Source organism: Haliotis cracherodii, unplaced genomic scaffold, assembly GCF_022045235.1.
Source record: "Haliotis cracherodii isolate W230 unplaced genomic scaffold, xgHalCrac1.p SCAF_40, whole genome shotgun sequence".
Classification (NCBI taxonomy): domain Eukaryota; kingdom Metazoa; phylum Mollusca; class Gastropoda; order Lepetellida; family Haliotidae; genus Haliotis; species Haliotis cracherodii.
Window position 1 is genome coordinate 17996 of NW_027266298.1, and position 21294 is coordinate 39289.

At 41.5% G+C, this 21294-nt stretch overlaps 2 protein-coding genes across 7 annotated transcripts in view; one reads left to right on the forward strand and one right to left on the reverse strand.

The window, feature by feature from the left end:
• Positions 1-2093: 2093 nt before the first annotated feature.
• LOC139441411 (enamelin-like) lies at positions 2094-7087 on the forward strand. The gene is made up of 2 exons (XM_071222330.1): positions 2094-2607; positions 6984-7087. The coding sequence occupies exons 1-2, from the start codon at positions 2094-2096 to the stop codon at positions 7085-7087; spliced, it is 618 nt and encodes a 205-aa protein (XP_071078431.1).
• Positions 7088-7409: 322 nt separating this feature from the next.
• The window catches only part of LOC139441439 (fibronectin type 3 and ankyrin repeat domains protein 1-like), a 28375-nt gene continuing 14490 nt past the window's right edge, over positions 7410-21294 (reverse strand). For all 6 annotated transcript variants that reach the window (XM_071222351.1, XM_071222352.1, XM_071222350.1 and 3 more), the window contains 5 exons: positions 20144-20533; positions 16700-16798; positions 9108-9164; positions 8579-8635; positions 7410-8142 (listed from right to left, as the gene is read on the reverse strand). In XM_071222351.1, the coding sequence (XP_071078452.1) occupies positions 7541-8142; positions 8579-8635; positions 9108-9164; positions 16700-16798; positions 20144-20533 (1205 nt within the window). In that variant the 3' untranslated portion in view covers positions 7410-7540. The remainder of the gene's footprint in view (positions 8143-8578; positions 8636-9107; positions 9165-16699; positions 16799-20143; positions 20534-21294) is intronic.

Below are 21294 nucleotides of genomic sequence, written 5' to 3' on the forward strand. Positions count from 1 at the left end.
CGTGTAGTTCCCACTGTATTAAAGTACTTACTGGTGGGGTATGGTTACCGGTGTCCGTGTAGTTCCCACTGTATTAAAGTACTTACTGGTGGGGTATGGTTACCGGTGCCTGTGTAGTTCCCACTGTGTTAAAGTACTTACTGGTGGGGTATGGTTACCGGTGCCCGTGTAGTTCCCACTGTGTTAAAGTACTTACTGGTGGGGTATGGTTACCGGTGCCCGTGTAGTTCCCACTGTGTTAAAGTACTTACTGGTGGGGTATGGTTACCGGTGCCCGTGTAGTTCCCACTGTGTTAAAGTACTTACTGGTGGGGTTGTGTACACGTCATACAAAGACTGTAACTAATGGAGTTGAATGACCTTCGTACCAGAGAAGTGACCGTACTCCGACGGACACACAAGATTTGTTGATATAATGCATCTTCGATTTATTGCTAAATCTGTTCACAAAGGGGATATATTGTTGCAATAAAATTATCAGATAATTTGTCCTTGTTTGTTTTATTACCTGTACGGGGGCGGTGGAGTAGCCGCGTTGTGAAAGTGTTGACCCATCACAGCGAGTTTCGAATCCCTACATGGACACCATGTGTCCGTTGTGGTGTTGCTCAGGACACAATGTCCACTACACACCTTTTGTCCAGAGAACTGTGACAGATTCGTGTAGTCCACCTTTGTTGGATAGTATTAGGCCCGACTCTGATTGGCTGCTCCATGGCGATGACCCGAGGTCATGTCGGGGAACTACTTTTATTCATTCATTGTAAAGAGAAATGCCTTTCATGTTTATTGCGTGCTGCTTATCTCCTGAAGTGAATAAACTATAAACGTAATCTACACAATATCACAAATAGTCAGTTATATAGATTCCAAAGTCATCTCTATTGATTACGGGCTGTGGGGTAGCCTAGTTGTTAAAGCGTTCGCTCGTCACGCCGAAGGCCCGGGTTCTATTCCCCACATGGGTATGATGCGTGAAGCCCATTTCTGGTGTACCCTGCTGTGATATTGCTGGGATATTGCTAAAAGCGGCGTTAAACCATACTCAATCATTCAATCTATTGCTTACCATTAATTCAATAAACGGAACAGGTAGAACAAAAGCATATGTCACCTGCATGAAACAACGCAATTGTCTGCAGAACCTGGCTTCCATTGCTGTTGACATTCGGGTGAATGAATTAGTAATATGGTTGCAGATATACATACTACCCAGTCTATGGATACTGACAGGATGTGGCTATGTTCAGAAAGGATGTGCAATGCCCAGATGACCACATGTGCAGTGAGTCCGGTAGCTAGGTACAGACAGGATGTACAATACCCAGATGTCCACATGTGCAGTGAGGGACGGTAGCTAGGTACAGACAGAATGTGCAATGCCCAGATGTCCCCATGTGCAGTGAGTGAGTCCGGTAGCTAGGTACAGACAGGATGTGCAATGCCTAGATGACCACATGTGCAGTGAGGGACGGTAGCTAGGTACAGACAAGATGTGCAATGCCCAGATGTCCACATGTCCAGTGAGGGACGGTAGCTAGGTACAGACAGGATGTGCAATGCCTAGATGACCACATGTGCAGTGAGGGACGGTAGCTAGGTACAGACAAGATGTGCAATGCCCAGATGTCCACATGTCCAGTGAGGGTGTTTTGTCAACGTTCCGCATGCGTCGGTGGGAGGGTAATGATGTGGAGAGCACATACTGGTCATCGATGGCAATTTGACAGGTGTACGGTACCGTGACCAAGTTATCAGTCCTACCCATGGACGTCACATAACTTTTAAAGCTGGACAATGCCATGGTCCTATTGTCACGTCATGGGATTGCCATGGCACTACAAACAGCACTAGCCGTTAAACTTGTGAAGATCAGTGGAAGAGGTGTCTCCCTCTGACCGAGGTCAACATGATCAACTGCTTGTAGGGATATTCCTTCATGTCTATTTCTGGAGTGATCAGCAGAAATGCCTTTCCGAAATACACGTCTAGAAATAAAAGTTACTTGATAAAAGCGGCCAATGCAAGTGGTTAATGGCAAGATAACGGGAAGTAAGTGTGTGTTTGAAGTGAATGTCGAGTCTGAATCAGGGATGAGTTTGAACGAGTCGCAGGAACGCAGCTGGCTAGGTGTGAACGAGTCGCAGGAACGCAGCTGGCTAGGTGTGAACGAGTCGCAGGAACGCAGCTGGCTAGGTGTGAACGAGTCGCAGGAACGCAGCTGGCTAGGTGTGAACGAGTCGCAGGAACGCAGCTGGCTAGGTGTGAACGAATTGCAGGAACGCAGCTGGCTAGGTGTGAACGAATCGCAGGAACACAACTGGCTAGGTGTGAACGAATCGCAGGAACGCAGCTGGCTAGGTGTGAACGAAACACAGGAACGCAGCTGGCTAGGTGTGAACGAATCACAGGAACGCAGCTGGCTAGGTGTGAACGAATCACAGGAACGCAGCTGGCTAGGTGTGAACGAAACACAGGAACGCAGCTGGCTAGGTGTGAACGAATCACAGGAACGCAGCTGGCTAGGTGTGAACGAATCACAGGAACGCAGCTGGCTAGGTGTGAACGAATCACAGGAACGCAGCTGGCTAGGTGTGGGTCGGACAGGTGAAAGATACAGATCTTCGCTATTGTTTAGATTACAATATGTACACTACAATATGCGTGGCGCTCTCTTTGGATGTTTGTTTGTTTATTGGGAGCACTTGTTCTTGTAATGTGAACAGCGCACAATGATTGGTTAGCTATCTCGTCCTCATAAAAACACTTTAGTTTAACGTTAAAAAACGCTTACCAATGCCCCGACGACCAGCCATTCGCCCAGTTGTGCTTCCACGTCACCGTCGGGCACGCCTTATCTCTGGGTGAAATTTGGAATAACAGCGACAAGCCCTTTCCATATCCACAAGAAATATCTGCCATAAGCAGAGCCGATTGTACGATTCCGACCATATCATGAGGAAGTGTTTATGAATAACTATCAAATAGTGATGATGCCAGGTGTTCGCGAAAAGGTGAGCGTATCCTGCCCAATCAGTGACAGGCGTCACAAACACATACACAGGCAAGTCAAGTGTTCGCCTGAAGAAACATTGGAACGTATGATACAAGTCAAACTAGGGAATTGCATCGGACATCATTTTTGGCACTGGTGTGTCAAATTTGGAACTCTCCTCCACATTTTTACCATAGCACTGTTTGAAAACTTCACTGAGACCTTGAATGTTGTAACCTTGATAAAACAACTTCTGACCAAGCGTTGCACGCTCTTTGAAATCGTGGTAGAAAGAGCAAGTTTGATACAGGTGGCTAAATCAGGTGGTTACACAGGGAAAATCCCAATATACAATTTTATATATTTCATTCAACCAAAATAGACAATTGTGTATAGTTTGTATACCCAAAGGATATCCAAGGTTTGTATATATGGATAGATTTTACCACTGCTTCATTCAGTTTCCTTCAGTTGGTTTGTTTGTTGTTGAACGCGGCACTCGGCAATATTTCAGCTACATGACGGCGGTCTGTAAATAATCGAGTCTGGACCAGACAATCCAGTGATTAATATCATGACCATCAATCCACGCAATTGGGATGTAACATGCAGCATCGTCCCCTTTTACGGCAAGCATGGATTGCTAAAGTCTTATTCTACACCATTCGAGGATGTTTGAGTTGCTGTTGGCATCGACATTTGCTACAAATATATTAATTAAACAGGAAGCTTATAGAGGATTAAGATAAACACAACACAAACACGGCATATTACACACACGATTGTTTATATGCTGCAGTAATAATACAGATCAAGACACATCTTATTCGTTTTTAATTTTCTTCTTTTCTTTCTGCGCCGGTTCAAAACATTGTAGTAATGTGTCTTTATTACTTTTCACACAAAAAGTTCAAATCATTTTAACATTTGACAAAGAAATGAAACATTTGAAAACACTAACGTTATGCTAAAGAGAGCGAAATGAATGTTGTTGTGCCACCGACTGGTTTTCGCCTTACCTGTCGTGTTATTTCTGAAATATTCCGTGTACAAAGTTGACTTTAGAAACAACTTTTTCTGTAAAACATTTATAAAAGAGCGGAAAAAGTTCGAATCGATAACTCTTAATAATAATAATAATGCCACGAAAGCGAATCAAAACGGTAAAAAAAGACTATCGGATCCGACTGACTAAATGTAACTTCGGGAGATTACTGTATATGTGTTTCAGCTTAACAGCAAAACCAGATATTGTTTCAATTAAAACGTTGAGCCTGAATACTACCATTGTAAACACACCTTGGAACAATGCAATAGATCGTTACTTTTTTCAGTTATTTGAAGCATAATTATATATTTTTTTATAAATTCGGGGACAATTTGTTTTTCGATAATATCCCTGCGTTACCAACTCTATATGGAAGCTATTTGCAAAACGTACGGCCCGATGTGAACTTGGATGACAACGGGACATATATATGTCCCTCCTCCCAATCCTCACTTTGAAGACGAATAAAAGTCACACTATATCAGGCAGACAATACAAGGCCCCGTTCTGTGATATCATCCACTGTCATTTAAGGCAAAGCAACATTACTGAAATGACCCTTGAGAATTTGGTACATCGTAAGTCTTGCCATTTTGGACACATATTAATTAATCACGATAAGGGCCTAAATGTCGGATATCGGATGTATTTACTCGGGGAAATGAGTTTAAAAAAAAGCATATGAGTGATCACGGCTATCGGGATTTTATCAAATCTCATCATTCTAAAATGTCGCCTATAACCATTGAATCGTTTAGAATGTTTGGGAAAATACGCAAACACGAACGCCAATATTATGTGAACTTTCCGCCATATTGGATAGTGTGCCGGTCATAAGATACCTATTAAAAACCCGTATATTTCAAACTTATCTACGATACATGCTTCCCTGAATTCCTCATACATTTTAGAATGAAATGACAAATGGTCTTTGTCACCAATACAAAGTGTCTAGCTGAAATACATTTGGTGTGACACGAAGGCTGTGCTAGGAAAACTACACTGGTTTGAAATGTAAACAAAGCAAACTTAAGATTGTACACTGTTGCAGTTGCTCATAGTTTGAGAGATCCATTCGTCTATTTGTTGCATACATTGTCTCAATAAATAAACCCATCTATTTGATATATATCTATGTCGCTCACATTTTAGGCAGTATTAGACTTAAACTTACTCAATCAGGTAATTTAATAACCTCCATCCCTGCGCAAGTTAAGTGTCGCTAGTAGACCCAGTACGTGTCGTGCCATAGGGGCTTGTTAGGCAAACTTTAGCAGCAAGATATATACGGTCAGTAAGGGGTCAGTACTATTACACTATGTTTGTTTGTTTGTTGTTTAGCGCCGCACTGAGCAATATAATTATGTTTTCCAGATACATGACGGCGGTCTATAAATAATCGGGTATGGACCAGACAATCCAGTGATTGACATCATGAGCATCGATCCACGCAGTTAGGATACGATGATATGCATCCAGCAAGTCAGCGAGTCTGACCACCCGATAACCCCGCCAGTGCTCTTGCTGCTTATGTTTACGTGACAAGCCCCAGTGCTGTGAACACAATCCTCGCACAGCGTTCACATGTGTTTACGAAAGCCAAATTATATGCCACTTTGGCAGAATATCTATATTTTAAATTCGAAACTTCTCTTTAATAATGAAATAAAGAGAACATAATCGAAATTACGAGAAAAACCTCGGAGCAACAAGAAAATAATCGAAATACCGATAAATTAAGTGAAATTACGAAAATATAATCGAAATAACGAGACAAAAATTGAATTTTCAGGCTCGCTGACTTGGTCGATGCATGTCATCATATCCCAATTGCGTAATCGATGCTCAGAATCACTCGGTTGTCTGGTCCAGACTGGTTTTACAGCCTTCCTACCGGTGGACTTTTGCTGAGTGCGGCGTTAAACAACAAACAAACATGGATGGTGTGTTGCGACCACACCACGGATTATCACGAGTCAACCTAGCTTATAACTGTAATAAGTTTTCAGCAACCCATGCTTGTCTTAGAGGTGACTAACAAGATTGAGTGGTCAGGCTCGTTGACTTGGTTGATGCATGTCATCGTATCCAATTGCGTGGATCGATGCTCCTGATATCAATCACTGGATTGTCTGTCCCAGGGTTGTGCTATATGCTATCATTTTAAGGTCTAGCGGAGTAAAACTGTTAGTTTCTATTGCTGCATAACCCTATAAAAATCGCGAAATCCACAGTACATACAGTGTTAAGGATCTAGATCGAATTTGGGGAATGTTGTGTTTTGTCAGTTTGGAGACAAGTTATTATTAGCATTTCTTATTCATTTTGATGAATAACAAAATTGAGTTGGATGCCCGAGATACTAAGTAATGTAATTTGTATAACTGAAACGGTGCGCGTGATCACGTGGCACGTGCTGTTAAGACGATGGCGATAACTGGTAATCGATGTGAAAGTTTAATTTCCACTGTTTTGATTCCCCATCGTACCGTTACAACAGAAATCAAGTGAATCATATTCCTATGATAGAAATAAGTGCATTTGCTCAAAGTTTCACAAAAAAATGTTTTTATTGGTACAGTAAAATTTGTACAAGGAATAATTCAGAATTAAATGTACCATGGAAATAATGGCGATGACTGATCGGTGAAGGCAGTCAACGCTAGTTCATGTTATTTTATTTGGTTACACTGTGTGAAGAAATAAGAACGTTGTTACACTTTTGATACAATGTTACGACTTGGAAACTGCGACTGACGGCCAGGCAGCACGAGGGATAAACACACGCTCATGATATTGACGGAAGTGTAAAATCGACAGCGATTTCTTATGAATATGGAAAAGGTTTTGCCGCTTTTATTTTTTTTAAATTCAAACAGCAATAATTTGCACATTAAAAGTAACACCATAGATATAGATGTATATATCTGCCTTTGTTAGACTTTATCTACCACAAAGTGTTGTATGCATATGCCATGAAGCCTGCATTGTGCCGCCCTGTTTTGGCAGAGAAAACAGCCGGTCACTTTGGTGCACGACCTTGACCGCAATGCCGTGACGTCATGGACAGTGTGACGTCACCGCCATTGTACATTTGGCGCCACGTCAGCTGGGCGAACCTCGCCTCAGTCTGATGTCACCGAGTGCAGCGAGATGTAAACAAACAGTTTGTTGTGTGTTTCATGATTAATTATAAACTCCTCACATACAATTATCACAGACTAATTGTATCACGAGATGCAGTGTTCACATGATAATCACACATCATCAATATTTACACTCTGTTAACAATTCACCTACCTTATAATGCGAAGTTCCAAACACAACAAATGAAAAAATGTCTCAAAATATTTTCAACAAGTTTTATTTATCCTCAAACACAACAAACATTCTCACCAAATCCGGGAATATATAACACGACGACGTGCACGGCACACCACGTCACTGTCTGTAACAACATGTCCTCCTTCACCGTCTACACAAACACGACACTGACGTCACTGAGCACCGCGGGACTTCAGCAGTTCCACCACTGGCTGACGTCCCCAGAGTCTCGCCCAGTCCGCCGCTGTCTGCCCCCACTTGTTCCTGGCGTCGATGTCCACCACGTGCAGAGACAGCACATACTTCACCGTCTCCACATCTCCTCCCCAACAGGCGAGGTGAAGGATGTTGTTACCGACCACGTCCACCAGTGACACATCAGCCCCTTCACTCACCAGGAGCTCCACCACGTCTCTGTGTCCCCAGTATGCTGCCCTCATCACCGGTGTCCTGCTCCCCCTTCCTCTACTGTTGATGTCCACCACGTGCAGAGACAGCACATACTTCACCGTCTCCACATCTCCTCTCATACAGGCGAGGTGAAGGATGTTGTCACCGTCCTCGTCCACCAGTGACACATCAGCCCCTTCACTCACCAGGAGCTCCACCACGTCTCTGTGTCCCCGCCGTGCTGCCTCCATCACCGGTGTCATGCTCCACTCTCCTCTACTGTTGACGTCGACTCCCGGTGTAGACAGGAGCCGCTTCACCTCCTCCAGGTCCCCGGCCAAGCTGGCGTAGTGGAGGTGCTCGCGGTCTGCTCGTGATGGAGTCACTGTAACACAAAGTAAACTCTGTACTCATCCAGACATCTTTGTCCTACATCTACTGTGTTCACACCTCGAAGTGTTGATAAGTGACAGGAACATCGATACATGATGAACCACTTCCTGTGTGGATGACAACACTATAACAATGAGGGGAGTGGTTCATATATTGAACTAAGATTAATCTATTCACGTGACATTTGTTCAAGTGCTTTCTTCTACATCCAGTAGTTGTAACAATATTCTGTGTAGGGCTGGGGAATGTTAACGTTTGTTTGCTTTATAAGATATTAGTCAGACACTGTCAGTACAACTGCTGTCTCAAATTATTAAGATAATATGATATTTATATTTACACTGCTTTACATGAGCTTGTTCATTGAATACACTGTATGTATGAAGGGTTAGGAGTGAGCTTTCTGCCTGCTGGGTTCTCCCACCTACCGTGTGAAGCAGTGGAGAGCCGTGGATACCTCCTGCGCCGGCTCCGGTCACTCGAGGCTGAAACACAGAATATGTTGTTTAGAAAACTATATATAACACATAAGCATTATAAATATTGGCCACAGACCAGTTATTGCCATTCCACAAGTTTGAAGCCTTTTGAAACGTTTACTACAGAACTAGATTCGAAATACGTTTATTATAGCAAATGTGTAAATATATAGTTTTGTGATTGTCAAATAGATTAAATGACTCTCATAAAAATACAACATTGTTGTTCATCTATCCGGCGTGTCAATACACCTGCTTGTTGAATTGACCTTTATGAAAACAATGATGATACTATTAGTGCAATTGTTGATTTGTTGATAAATTAATAGGATAAAACATGTATCAAATTGCAGAAACTGTTTATAGGACATTTTCGGGGTAGAATCCCCCTAGCCTTGGCTGACATGATGATCTTACCAAATATCATACAAAGTTGGACAATGACACGATCTACCACATGCTGGGTTCCCCCACCTACCTCGTCGATCAGAATCTTGTCCCTTTACAAGTGGCTTCAAACTCGGATCACTCGAGGCTGAAACAGAATATGGTGGTCAGAAAACTATATATAGCATAGGAAAAGCATAATCAATACTGGCCTCAGATAACCTATTGCCATTCGACAAATATTGTTTACTCAGCAATATTTCAGGTATGTGACAGCGGTCAGTAAAAAAACGAGGTTGGACCAGACAATCGAGCGACTGACATCATGAGCATCGTTCCACGCAATCGGGATACGTTGACATGCATCAACCAAGTCAGCGAGTCTGACCACCCGGTCCCGTTAGTCGCCTCTCACAAGCATAGTCGCCTTTTACGGCAATCATGGGTTGCCGAAAACCTATTTTACACCGAGGCTATCAATGACATAATATGAATGACATGATATAAATGACATAATATAAATGACATAATATAAATGACATAATATAAATGACATGATAAAAAGTAACATAGGCATTATTATCAATAAATATGGACCTGCTAAGAAGCCGATATTCGACAGCAAATGTCCGTAAAGATTCCCAAATCGGAATAAAAACAGTCCCGATCCATGTTAATATATCTATCACTTATTCGTCTAACCGTACGGCTTTGTGGGGGTAAGCTGTATTCCACTGATACCAGGACAACACACAGGAAGAGTTTTAATGCTTTGTTTTATATTATTACACTGATCCTACAATTGTTAAATACAATGTTACAAAAAACACTGAATTTAAGAAACTAACAACTTAATAATCCAAATTTTGAACGAAATAATGCTTTGCTCCCAATTTGTCTCAGTTTAGAATCCTGGATAAATCCCTCGTACAACACACACCGAGATTGTTGCTCATCTGCCCCGTGTGTCTTTATACATCATGACATGAAACACGTCATGAATCCAATTTCTTATGTTTGAATATCCACTGCCTTTGTTCTTACTTACTGAGATATATATCTATTGCTTCGATTCTCTGCGTTAAAACGTTTGAGTAACTGAAAATATTGTTATTTTCTTTCAGAACACAAACATACAACAGAAACAAACTGAAAGTCTGTATTATGTATTATGAGTTTGTATTATGATGTCTGATTGAAAATTAAAAGAACTGATTCTTGATACAAGAAACTTGATAATGTCTTTCTAACAATCACAGTTTCCTGCAACAGTTTGTCGAATATAATCTGTGGTTGGGTTATTTTGTGTAAAAATGAATTGGTTCAATGAAAACAGGGTTAAGGAATGAATTTGGAAAGACATGACAGACTCCTACCATGTTTGAAGCTAAGATGTCTAAGTAAGACATCAGCAGTTTGGGGCAATCTGATTTGGAATGTTTTAAAAATAATATAGATCGATATATGCAGAAGTATTCTTAAATTGCTGACTATTAAAGCGTTAGTACAATATCTCTACCTTGAGATAATTTCAATTGAAAATCAAGCATATGTAAAACCATCAATCAGATGTATAGTTGCTAGGTGTGGGAATCAGTGCACACTGTTATAGATTTTGACCAGAACGGACTGGCGCCCACCAGTGTAGTAATAAATTTGTGGTGCATTTCAACGTCTGTCTTAATCAGAAGATAATGTTCATTCAGAGACTCTAACTTAATACTGCATTATTTATACTGAAATTGTTGCAATTAAATCTACTCTCGTCTTAAGGCGATACCTCTGGCATGTCTATGAAAACACTGCAATAATTCCAATTTCTATTTTCTAACGACACAAATAATCGTCCTGTTGACATGGGAACATTATGTAATAAAAACATTATTTTTACGTTAGATGCGGCGTTTACTCAGGGCATAATTTTACATCGATTGGTGTGTCGGGTTGCAGTGTTTATGGTGTTTTCGGTAATTCCTTAAATTCAAATGTCGACATACGTCAGTAAACAGATTAATATTTCAGTTATGACAATGTAATGATAAAGCAACGTGAAGAGGAACAGGTCTACTTGACTCGGAGCTTGTGCAACACAGTTGTAATTCTATGTCGGGCAAACTTTCCTATGTAGCGCTGTCATAGTTATCATGGACCGAGCGATGGCGGTAGTACAATCATCACAGATAAGCTTACTATCTGAGGCCGAAACTGCAGCCCACACAACAGTACTTCATGTGTTAGACAGTGTTTGTTTTGATAAAGAACAAGGGTACACATATGTGACAAAATAAGGTGACAAAGATTAATAAAACAGAACTGATAAAATAGAACAAGCCTATCGGTTGAAACGCTATTTAGAAATGTTTACATCCAGACGTTTGTTTCTCCCCGGTGACAGGCTGAACAACTGTCTGGGTGTAAACACTGTGTGAAGCAAGCACCTGATTCCTACAACATTCATTCTGCTGTACATCAATCTTACTATATGTACAATTTCTGTTTCATCTAATTTCCTAAAAGTAGAAATAGATAACTTACCCACTGATTACGCCCTAACACGAGTGACACATCTCACTGCCGGTCATGAAGTGCCTTGACCGGCGACACTACGGCCGCCAAGGTGCGACCTATGACGTCATTGTGACGTGTCTGGCTAGGAGCATGGCATAGTTTGGCGCTCGACTGTTTGTACAGATCAAGCGCTAGTTGACCTAGGCCCAAACCTGACACCACCCAGCCAATCGCCACTCTAAGATAGACTTAATAATGACGAGATTGACTTACATATCACAGGGAATAAAAATAAAGTGAACATGAATAATATTCCTAATTGTTTGTTTGTGTAAACATCACAGGAGCGTCGATCATTAGCTGACAGTTAAATAATATGTAAACTGGCCTCATTTTGATCCAAATTGCAGGCTAAGGTCTAAATTAAGCCTACTGCATTGGTTAACCAAATTTACCTTATCACTGTGCGTCTTTATTTTGGAAAAAATCTATATTGTGGTTAAAAGACGCCTTTCGAAAAAAGAATACTTTCGCTTGTGAGTGAGTGAGTGAGTGAGGGAGAGAGTGATGGAGAGAGTGAGTGAGTGAATGAGTGAGTGAGTGTGTGAGCGAGTGAGTGAGTGAGTGAGTGAGTGAGAGAATTCAATCTGAAGCTGTATCGGTAATATGCAAGCTACATAACGGCGAGGACTAATTATACCTTGACTGAGTGAGTGAGTGAAAGAGTGAGTGAGTTATTGTGTGAGAGAATTCAATTTGAGGCCGTTTCGGAAATATATAAGCCACATAACGGCGAGGGAGAATGTTGTTTCGTATTGAGGTATTTGTTAAAGAGGCGAACTGTTACATCAACGTTGTACTTCATTGTGATGGTTATGTTTTGATATAGTCTGATATGTTGACCTGAAACAAAGTTCTTTTTGTGTTACATTGTTTTTGGTGTACATGGCGGGAGACGCGTGGTCAGTACTGGCAAATGACAAATCACCTTCCAGGTAACGAGGCGGAGTTTCATAAATGTGCAGCTATACAGATATATTTGCACACTTTTTGAAGGAAAAATCGCCTAGGTGTGGGCCAAGAGGTTGCATGGTAGTACAGTCACTCACTGTCAACAGTGGAGTGAGTCTGTGTACATTTCAAGTCTATCTACTCACTGTCAACACTAGAGTGATTCTACGTACAAGTCAAGTCTATCTACTTACTGTCAACAATGGAGTGAGTAAATGTACATGTCACCTCTACCTACTCAATGTCAACACTGGAGTAAGTATATGTACATGTCGCCTCTATCCACTCACGGTCAACACTGGCGTGAGTCAATGTACATGTCACCTCTACCTACTCACTGTCAACACTGGAGTGAGTCAATGTACAAGTCACATCTATCCACTCACGGTCAACACTGAAGTGAGTCAATGTACATGTCACCTCTATCTACTCATTGTCAACACTGGAGTGAGTCAATGTACATGTCAACCTCTATCTACTCACTGTCAACACTGGAGTGAGTCAATGTACATGTCAAATATATCTACTCATTGTCAACACTGGAGTGAGTCAATGTACATGTCACCTCTATCTACTCATTGTCAACACTGGAGTAGGTCAATGTACATGTCAACCTCTATCTACTCACTGTCAACACTGGAGTGAGTCAATGTACATGTCAAATATATCTACTCACTGTCAACACTGGAGTGAGTATATGTACATGTCGCTTCTATCCACTCACTGTCAACACTGGAGTGAGTCAATGTACATGCCACCTCTATCCACTCACGGTCAACACTGGAGTGAGTCAATGTACATGTCAAGTCTATCTACTCACTGTCAACACCGGAGTGAGTCAATGTACATCTCGCCTCTATCCACCCACGGTCAACACTGAAGTGAGTCAATGTACATGTCGCCTCTATCCACTCACGGTCAACACTGGAGTGAGTCAATGTACATGTCGCCTCTATCTACTCACTGTCAACACTGGAGTGAGTATATGTACATGTCAAGTCTATCTACTCACTGTCAACACTGACGTGCGTCAATGTACATCTCACCTCTATCTACTCACTGTCAACACTGGCGTGCGTCAATGTACATCTCACCTCTATCTACTCACTGTCAACACTGGCGTGCGTCAATGTACATCTCACCTCTATCTACTCACTGTCAACACTGGCGTGAGTCCATGTACATCTCACCTCTATCTACTCACTGTCAACACTGGAGTGAGTGTATGTACATGTCATCTCTATCTACTCACTGTCAACACTGGAGTGAGTCTATGTACATGTCGCCTCTATCTACTCACTGTCAATACTGGAGTCAGTTAATGTACATCTCAAGTCTATCTACTCACTGTCAACACTGGAGTGAGTCTGTGTACATGTCACCTCTATCTACTCACTGTCAACACTGGAGTGAGTCTACGTACATCTCAAGTCTATCTACTCACTGTCAACACTGGAGTGAGTCTATGTACATGTCGCCTCTTTCTACTCACTGTCAACACTGGAGTGAGTCAATGTACATGTCAGCTCTATCTACTCACTGTCAACACTGGAGTGTATCAATGTACGTGTACCTTCTATCTACTCACTGTCAACACTGAAGTGAGTCTATGTACATGTCAAATATATCTACTCACTGTCATCACTGGAGTGAGTCAATGTACATGCCACCTCTATCTACTCACTGTCAACACTGGAGTGAGTATATGTACATGTCAAGTCTATCTACTCACTGTCAACACTGGCGTGAGTCAATGTACAAGTCACATCTATCTACTCACTGTCAACACTGGAGTGAGTCAATGTACATGTCACCTCTTTCTACTCACTGTCAACACTGGAGTGAATCTACGTACATCTCAAGTCTATCTACTCACTGTCAACACTGGAGTGAGTCTATGTACATGTCGCCTCTATCTACTCACTGTCAACACTGGAGTGAGTCAATGTACATGCCACCTATATCTACGCACTGTCAACACTGCAGTGAGTGTATGTACATGTCACCTCTATCTACTCACTGTCAACACTGGAGTGAGTCTATGTACATGTCGCCTCTATCTACTCACTGTCAACACTGGAGTGAGTCAATGTACATGCCACCTCTATCTACGCACTGTCAACACTGCAGTGAGTGTATGTACATGTCACCTCTATCTACTCACTGTCAACACTGGAGTGAGTATATGTACATGTCAAGTCTATCTACTCACTGTCAACACTGGCGTGCGTCAATGTACATCTCACCTCTATCTACTCACTGTCAACACTGGAGTGAATGTATGTACATGTCATCTCTATCTACTCACTGTCAACACTGGAGTGAGTCCATGTACATGTCACCTCTATCTACTCACTGTCAATACTGTAGTGAGTTAATGTACATGTCACATCTATCTACTCACTGTCAACACTGGAGTGAGTCTGTGTACATGTCACCTCTATCTACTCACTGTCAACACTGGAGTGAGTCTACGTACATCTCAAGTCTATCTACTCACTGTCAACACTGGAGTGAGTCTATGTACATGTCGCCTCTTTCTACTCACTGTCAACACTGGAGTGAGTCAATGTACATGTCAGCTCTATCTACTCACTGTCAACACTGGAGTGTATCAATGTACGTGTACCTTCTATCTACTCACTGTCAACACTGAAGTGAGTCTATGTACATGTCAAATATATCTACTCACTGTCATCACTGGAGTGAGTCAATGTACATGTCACCTCTATCTACTCACTGTCAACACTGGAGTGAGTATATGTACATGTCACCTCTATCTACGCACTGTCAACACTGGAGTGAGTGTATGTACATGTCACCTCTATCTACTCACTGTCAACACTGGAGTGAGTCAATGTACATCTCACCTCTATCTACTCACTGTCAACACTGGCGTGCGTCAATGTACATCTCACCTCTATCTACTCACTGTCAACACAGGAGTGAGTGTATGTACATGTCATCTCTATCTACTCACTGTCAACACTGGAGTGAGTCAATGCACATGTCAACTATATCTACTCACTGTCAACACTGGAGTGAGTCCATGTAGATGTCAACTCTTTCTACTCACTGTCAACACTGGAGAGAGTCAGTGTAGATGTCAACTCTATCTACTCACTGTCAACACTGGAGAGAATCAGTGTAGATATCACCTCTATCTACTCACTGTCAATACTGGAGTGAGTCAATGTACATTTCACCTCTCTATATCTCTTAACTGTCAACACTGGAGTGAGTCAATGTACATGTCAACCTCTATTTCTTCACTGTCAACACTGGAGTGTATCAATGTACGTGTACCTTCTATCTACTCACTGTCCACACTGGAGAGAGTCAGTGTAGATTCACCTCTATCAACTCACTGTCAACACTGGAGTGAGTCCATGTAGATGTCAACTCTATCTACTCACTGTCAACACTGGAGTGAGTCAATGTACATGTCACCTCTATCTACTCACTGTCAACACTGGAGTGAATCAATGTACATGTCACCTCTATCTACTCACTGTCAACACTGGAGTAAGTCAATGTACATGTCAGCTCTATCTACTTACTGTCAACACTGGAGTGAGTCAATGTACATGTCACATCTATCTACTCACTGTCAACACTGGAGTGAGTCAATGTACATGTCAGCTCTATCTACTCACTGTCAACACTGGAGTAAGTCAATGTACATGTCAGCTCTATCAACACACTGTCAACACTGGAGTGAGTCAATATACATGTCTCCTCGATCTGCTCACTGTCAACACTAGAGTGAGTCAATCTACATGTCACCTCTATCTAAACACTGTCAACACTGGAGTGAGTCTATGTACATGTCGCCTCTATCTACTCACTGTCAATACTGGAGTGAGTTAATGTACATGTCACATCTATCTACTCACTGTCAACACTGCAGTGAGTCAATGTACATCTGACCTCTATCTAATCACTGTCAACACTGGTGTGAGTCAATGTACTTGTCACCTCTATCTGCTCACTGTCAACACTGGAGTGAGTCAATGCACATGTCAACTCTGTCTACTCACTGTCAACACTCGAGTGAGTCAATGTACATGTCAACTCTATCTACTCACTGTCAACACTGGAGTGAGTCAATGTACATGTACATGTAAGTATTGGAATGTGACAGAGAAGAGAAGACATCGTCACCTTCCTTCTTCTGGGGATGTGAGTGAGAGACGTCCTCATCGACCTCAGGTTTGTCTTTGCATGGTACGTCATGATCAGTCGTCCCTCCAGGCGCTGTTTCTGCGAACACATGATGACAAGAGAAAATCTATCATGTCAGTTTAGATTAGATGCATTCGCATGCCAGTGACAGCACAATCCAAAAACATTTTAGGGAGTTCCGACAAAAGACAGGTCAGTAGTGATTTACCTTGATCAGATAAGCGACCTATGCATTTCCATCCAAGTGGGGTAAGTCTTGCAACTGGATCACCAGGATGCCCAGTCACCTCTCTAAACGACTGGTGCAAATCCAAATGATCAACTCCGGTAAGCAATTCAACCATGCAAGGCTTTGATACTTTTGGGAATGGTACACTTTACAAATGTGTCCATTTGTTGCTATGCTTTTGCCAGTCAATCGCTTCCAACTTGCCAGTCACAGCATTAGTTGCCATTGCAGACATCTGAATACTAAGATCACCACTGATACTTTCAAGCTTAAATTCTACTGGTTTTGTCTCAAACGATTCTGTGTGACCATTTAAAACATTTACAAAGATCTTCTCTGGCTCACCCTGTATACCCAACTCAACTGCCATGTCGGCATTAATGTAAGACTTTGTGCTCGCATCATCCAACAAAGCGTTTACTGTAATGGTCCCATTTTTCAATACCACTGGACAGTGCGAAGAACTATCAAAGTGTTTGACGTCGGTGGCATTGTCGCATGAGATGTTTCAGTTTGATCACGTTTTTGGGATTTTGATTTTTCTGCATCGTGACCAAAATTTACCACTGACTTATCAACTTGTGGTTTAGCTATATCTCTGTTTTGGTAGGTACGCGACATTTTGTCAATGAACCCATTCTTTCCAGAGTTTTCATTATGCATAGTCTGTAATAGTCTCTGATGTTTGCGACTGCAACATCCAAAATGACAGCAGTTTTTTTCTAGATCCTGAACATGGCCTTCAGGAATTGGCTTGAAATTACTAATTTCCTCAATTCGGATTGCAATCTGCCGCCTCTTCCCACCAAACTTTCTTTCAAGACGTTCTAGTGCAACATCATAAGCTACTGAGCTGTGGCCTAAAGACTGAATTGATTTCAACGCTTAGCCCGAGAGAAATTGGCATAATTGCAACAACTTGTACTCAAGTGTGGCTTGGTATTGATCAATGCAAATCATAAAAGCAGCCTTCTAACTTTGATATGTTTTTATATCAGCTGAGAATACAGGTATCGACACACGTTTCAACTGTTTCCACATGTCATTCCCTATGGCCTTATTATCAGACTTACCTGGGCATTTTGTTCTACCAACATGCAATGCTAGCTCATCCTTCTGACCATGATTGTGTCCTTCAAAGACCAAATGTTCATGGTCGGCTACTTCAGATAGCTGCTGAGATACAACACTTTGTTGTTTTATAATTTGAGATCTTCTTGGTATGCAATATAGCCTGCCTAACCTTCTACTGGACACAGAGCTATTTCCTGAACAGTTAGACCCTGATCTGCTTTGCAAATATCCCTTTACAGATTCAAGAGTTAATTTATTTTCCTCCTCAAAATTATCTATTTCTTGATCCAACTTTTTAACATTACCACATTCTTCCAGTTTAAAATATACCATAACATCCTTTGCTTTCACAAAATGAGCATTCATTTGGTCGACACCATTACTTCCCTCTTTCTGTGATGGTTGATCCTGACTTTCTATCAAAGTAGTAAGATTATTCCTAGCTTTTGCACAACCAGATTTGGCTGCTACCTTTCGTTGTTTTAACACACGAATTCGTTCCGCTGTCTCCGAGACAGATCCAGTTTCCAACAAAGTTTATCTATAGTGGCTATGTATTCCAGTATCCAACATAGTTGGTCTACACTGGCTATCTATTCCAGTATCCGACATAACTGCTCTACACTGGCTATCTATTCAAGTTTCCAACATAGTTGGTCTGCACTGGCTATCTATTCCAGTATCCGTAGTTGGTATACACTGGCTATCTATTCCAGTTTCTGACATAGTTGGTCTACACTGGCTATCTCTTCCAGTTTCCAACATAGTTGGTCTGCACTGGCTATTTATTCCAGTATCCGAAAGTTGGTCTACACTGGCTATCTATTCCAGTTTCCAACATAGTTGGTCTACACTAGCTATCTATTCCAGTTTCTGACGTAGCTGCTCTACACTGGCTATCTATTCCCATTTACGACATAGTTGGTCTACACTGGCTATCTATTCCCATTTCCGACATAGTTGGTCTACACTGGCTATCTATTCCAGTTTCCGACATAGTTGGTCTGCACTGGCTATCTATTCCAGTTTCCGACATAGCTGCTCTACACTGGCTATCTATTCCAGTTTCCGACATAGCTGCTCTACACTGGCTATCTATTCCAGTATCCATAGATGGTCCAAGCTGTCTATCTAATATTTAAATACCGTTTTGCATTTAAATACATTCCTAAACATGTTTAGATCGGAACATGTCTTGTATGTGTTTATATTCTAAACACATATTTTATAGTGTAAGTACACATATGTGAGTGTCTGCTTGTACTAGTCCGGACTAATGCCAGTTTTATAGTGCTAGCCTACTGAGATACCATGCCACAGTTTAACATGAACGCCCTTGCATACTGACTCTGAGCAGACCAGTCCTTCTTTTATCCCCTTAATGACGAGCGCTAGGCAGAGTAACAACAAGCACATGTGTCGACGTCTTTTGGTATGAGAGGGATCAAACCATCGACATTCTTCCGGGCAGACGCTCCATCCACTACAACACGACGTATTAGGAATAAACACTTTGTATTTAGCTCTCCAAAGCTTGCAAAATACAATGTGCATTCTAAATTTAGGTCGCCGCGAATAGCTGCAAAATTGCTGATGCGGCGTTAAGCAATATTCATTCACTCACTCTAAATTTAGGATATAAACAATCCCAAAGCACAATCGCGTGATAACCTTTTTTACATTAAAAAATGACACAGCACATGAAACTACGAAACATCAACCCCAAAGCGGTTCTCTTCAATTTTTAGCATCTCGAGAAGCACCAATTTTTAAACTGCCCCAGGATAGTAACCATCTCAAAAGACACTCGCGTGATTACTTCCGGATATTTGCTCCAATTTAGTGAAACGTCAGCAGTGATTAATATCCTCACACATATAATGTTTCAAATTTAAGTGCAAGTAACTTGCAGACAACTCGTTTCCTATAAGCGCTTGATACTGAATTGGATTGATATGAACCTGAATCAATACACAAGTTACATACACATACAGACCAGCGTTTGGCGCCATGAAACAACATCCAACTATACAAGTTGAATATCAATAGTCTGTCCTTACACAGACATCAGTACAAATACAAACATGATACACTCTAAGTATACAAGTACAATACAATACCTTGGTCTTTCCTCGCTGCTGCTGCATCTACTTTCATTGATTCCGACTTCATTGTGATATCCGTGACACGTGCATCAAATTCTTGGATAAACTTCAAAATGATTTCTTTAAGACTTGTATATCTACACAGCATATCATCGGCTATATCCTCTGTCTCATGTCCGAAGACAAACATCCACCGGTCGAACTGTATGCTGGTCAGGCGTCCATGAGTTGCAAACTGCTCCTTCAACGCAGATAACCGTTGTCGGAATTTGTGATGGTTGATATCGGGGGAGTATTTGTCGGGTATAAGTGTACAGATCCAGGATGTTTCATGACACCATGAGGAGGTGTCATGGAAGGTAACTCTCAACACACGTCCTCCCTTTTTTGCCAAGTACAGCGTAACTGTGAAAACACATTAAGAAGGAAAAGTCAAGTAAACTTTCAGGATAAATTTTATATCTACTCATGGAAAACGATTTGCTTCATATAAAGTGGTGTAAATGTTATGCTTTTGAAAATAGCAACATAATATTTGATCATTTGTCTAATCAATGTTTTATCATAATTCATTGATAAAACCCACACCTGGTAAGAAGAAGAAGAGTGACAAGCTCTAACAAAGGGGTGGTGAAAAATACTCCTGTCATAGACAACATCTCATCCCCCCAGGATGTTGTGGCCCCTCAACTTCTTGCATACGGCTCTGCCATAACTGGTATGAACCTAATAATTGTCCAAGCTGTTAATGTTCCAGTTTAGTATCAATTCCTTTGATGCATCCACAGAATAGGGTTGTCTTGTTGACGTGACGTCACACGTGGACAACCGGTCCGTGGCAAGCCATGAATGTTTCCTTGCTGTTCATAACGTCTCCACAAAGATGATATCGTGTTTTGATGAACATTGAAATGTTTGGCATCTTCGTTTTGCGTAATTCCTGTTTGCAGCCAGCCCATGGCGCGTAGACATTTATTTCCAGTAAGCTGTGGCATTGTATAAGCGGTGAAACAAAAGTATTTTTATGAGCATCGAATAGTTACACAATCATTGTGTGCTGTTAACTTTCAGCCTTGTGTGTAAGTGTCATGCTCACTTACTCACTCAAGCAGACTATGGAACAGTAACCAACATCCGGGCATCCAAGGTCAACGACAAGAGTATAG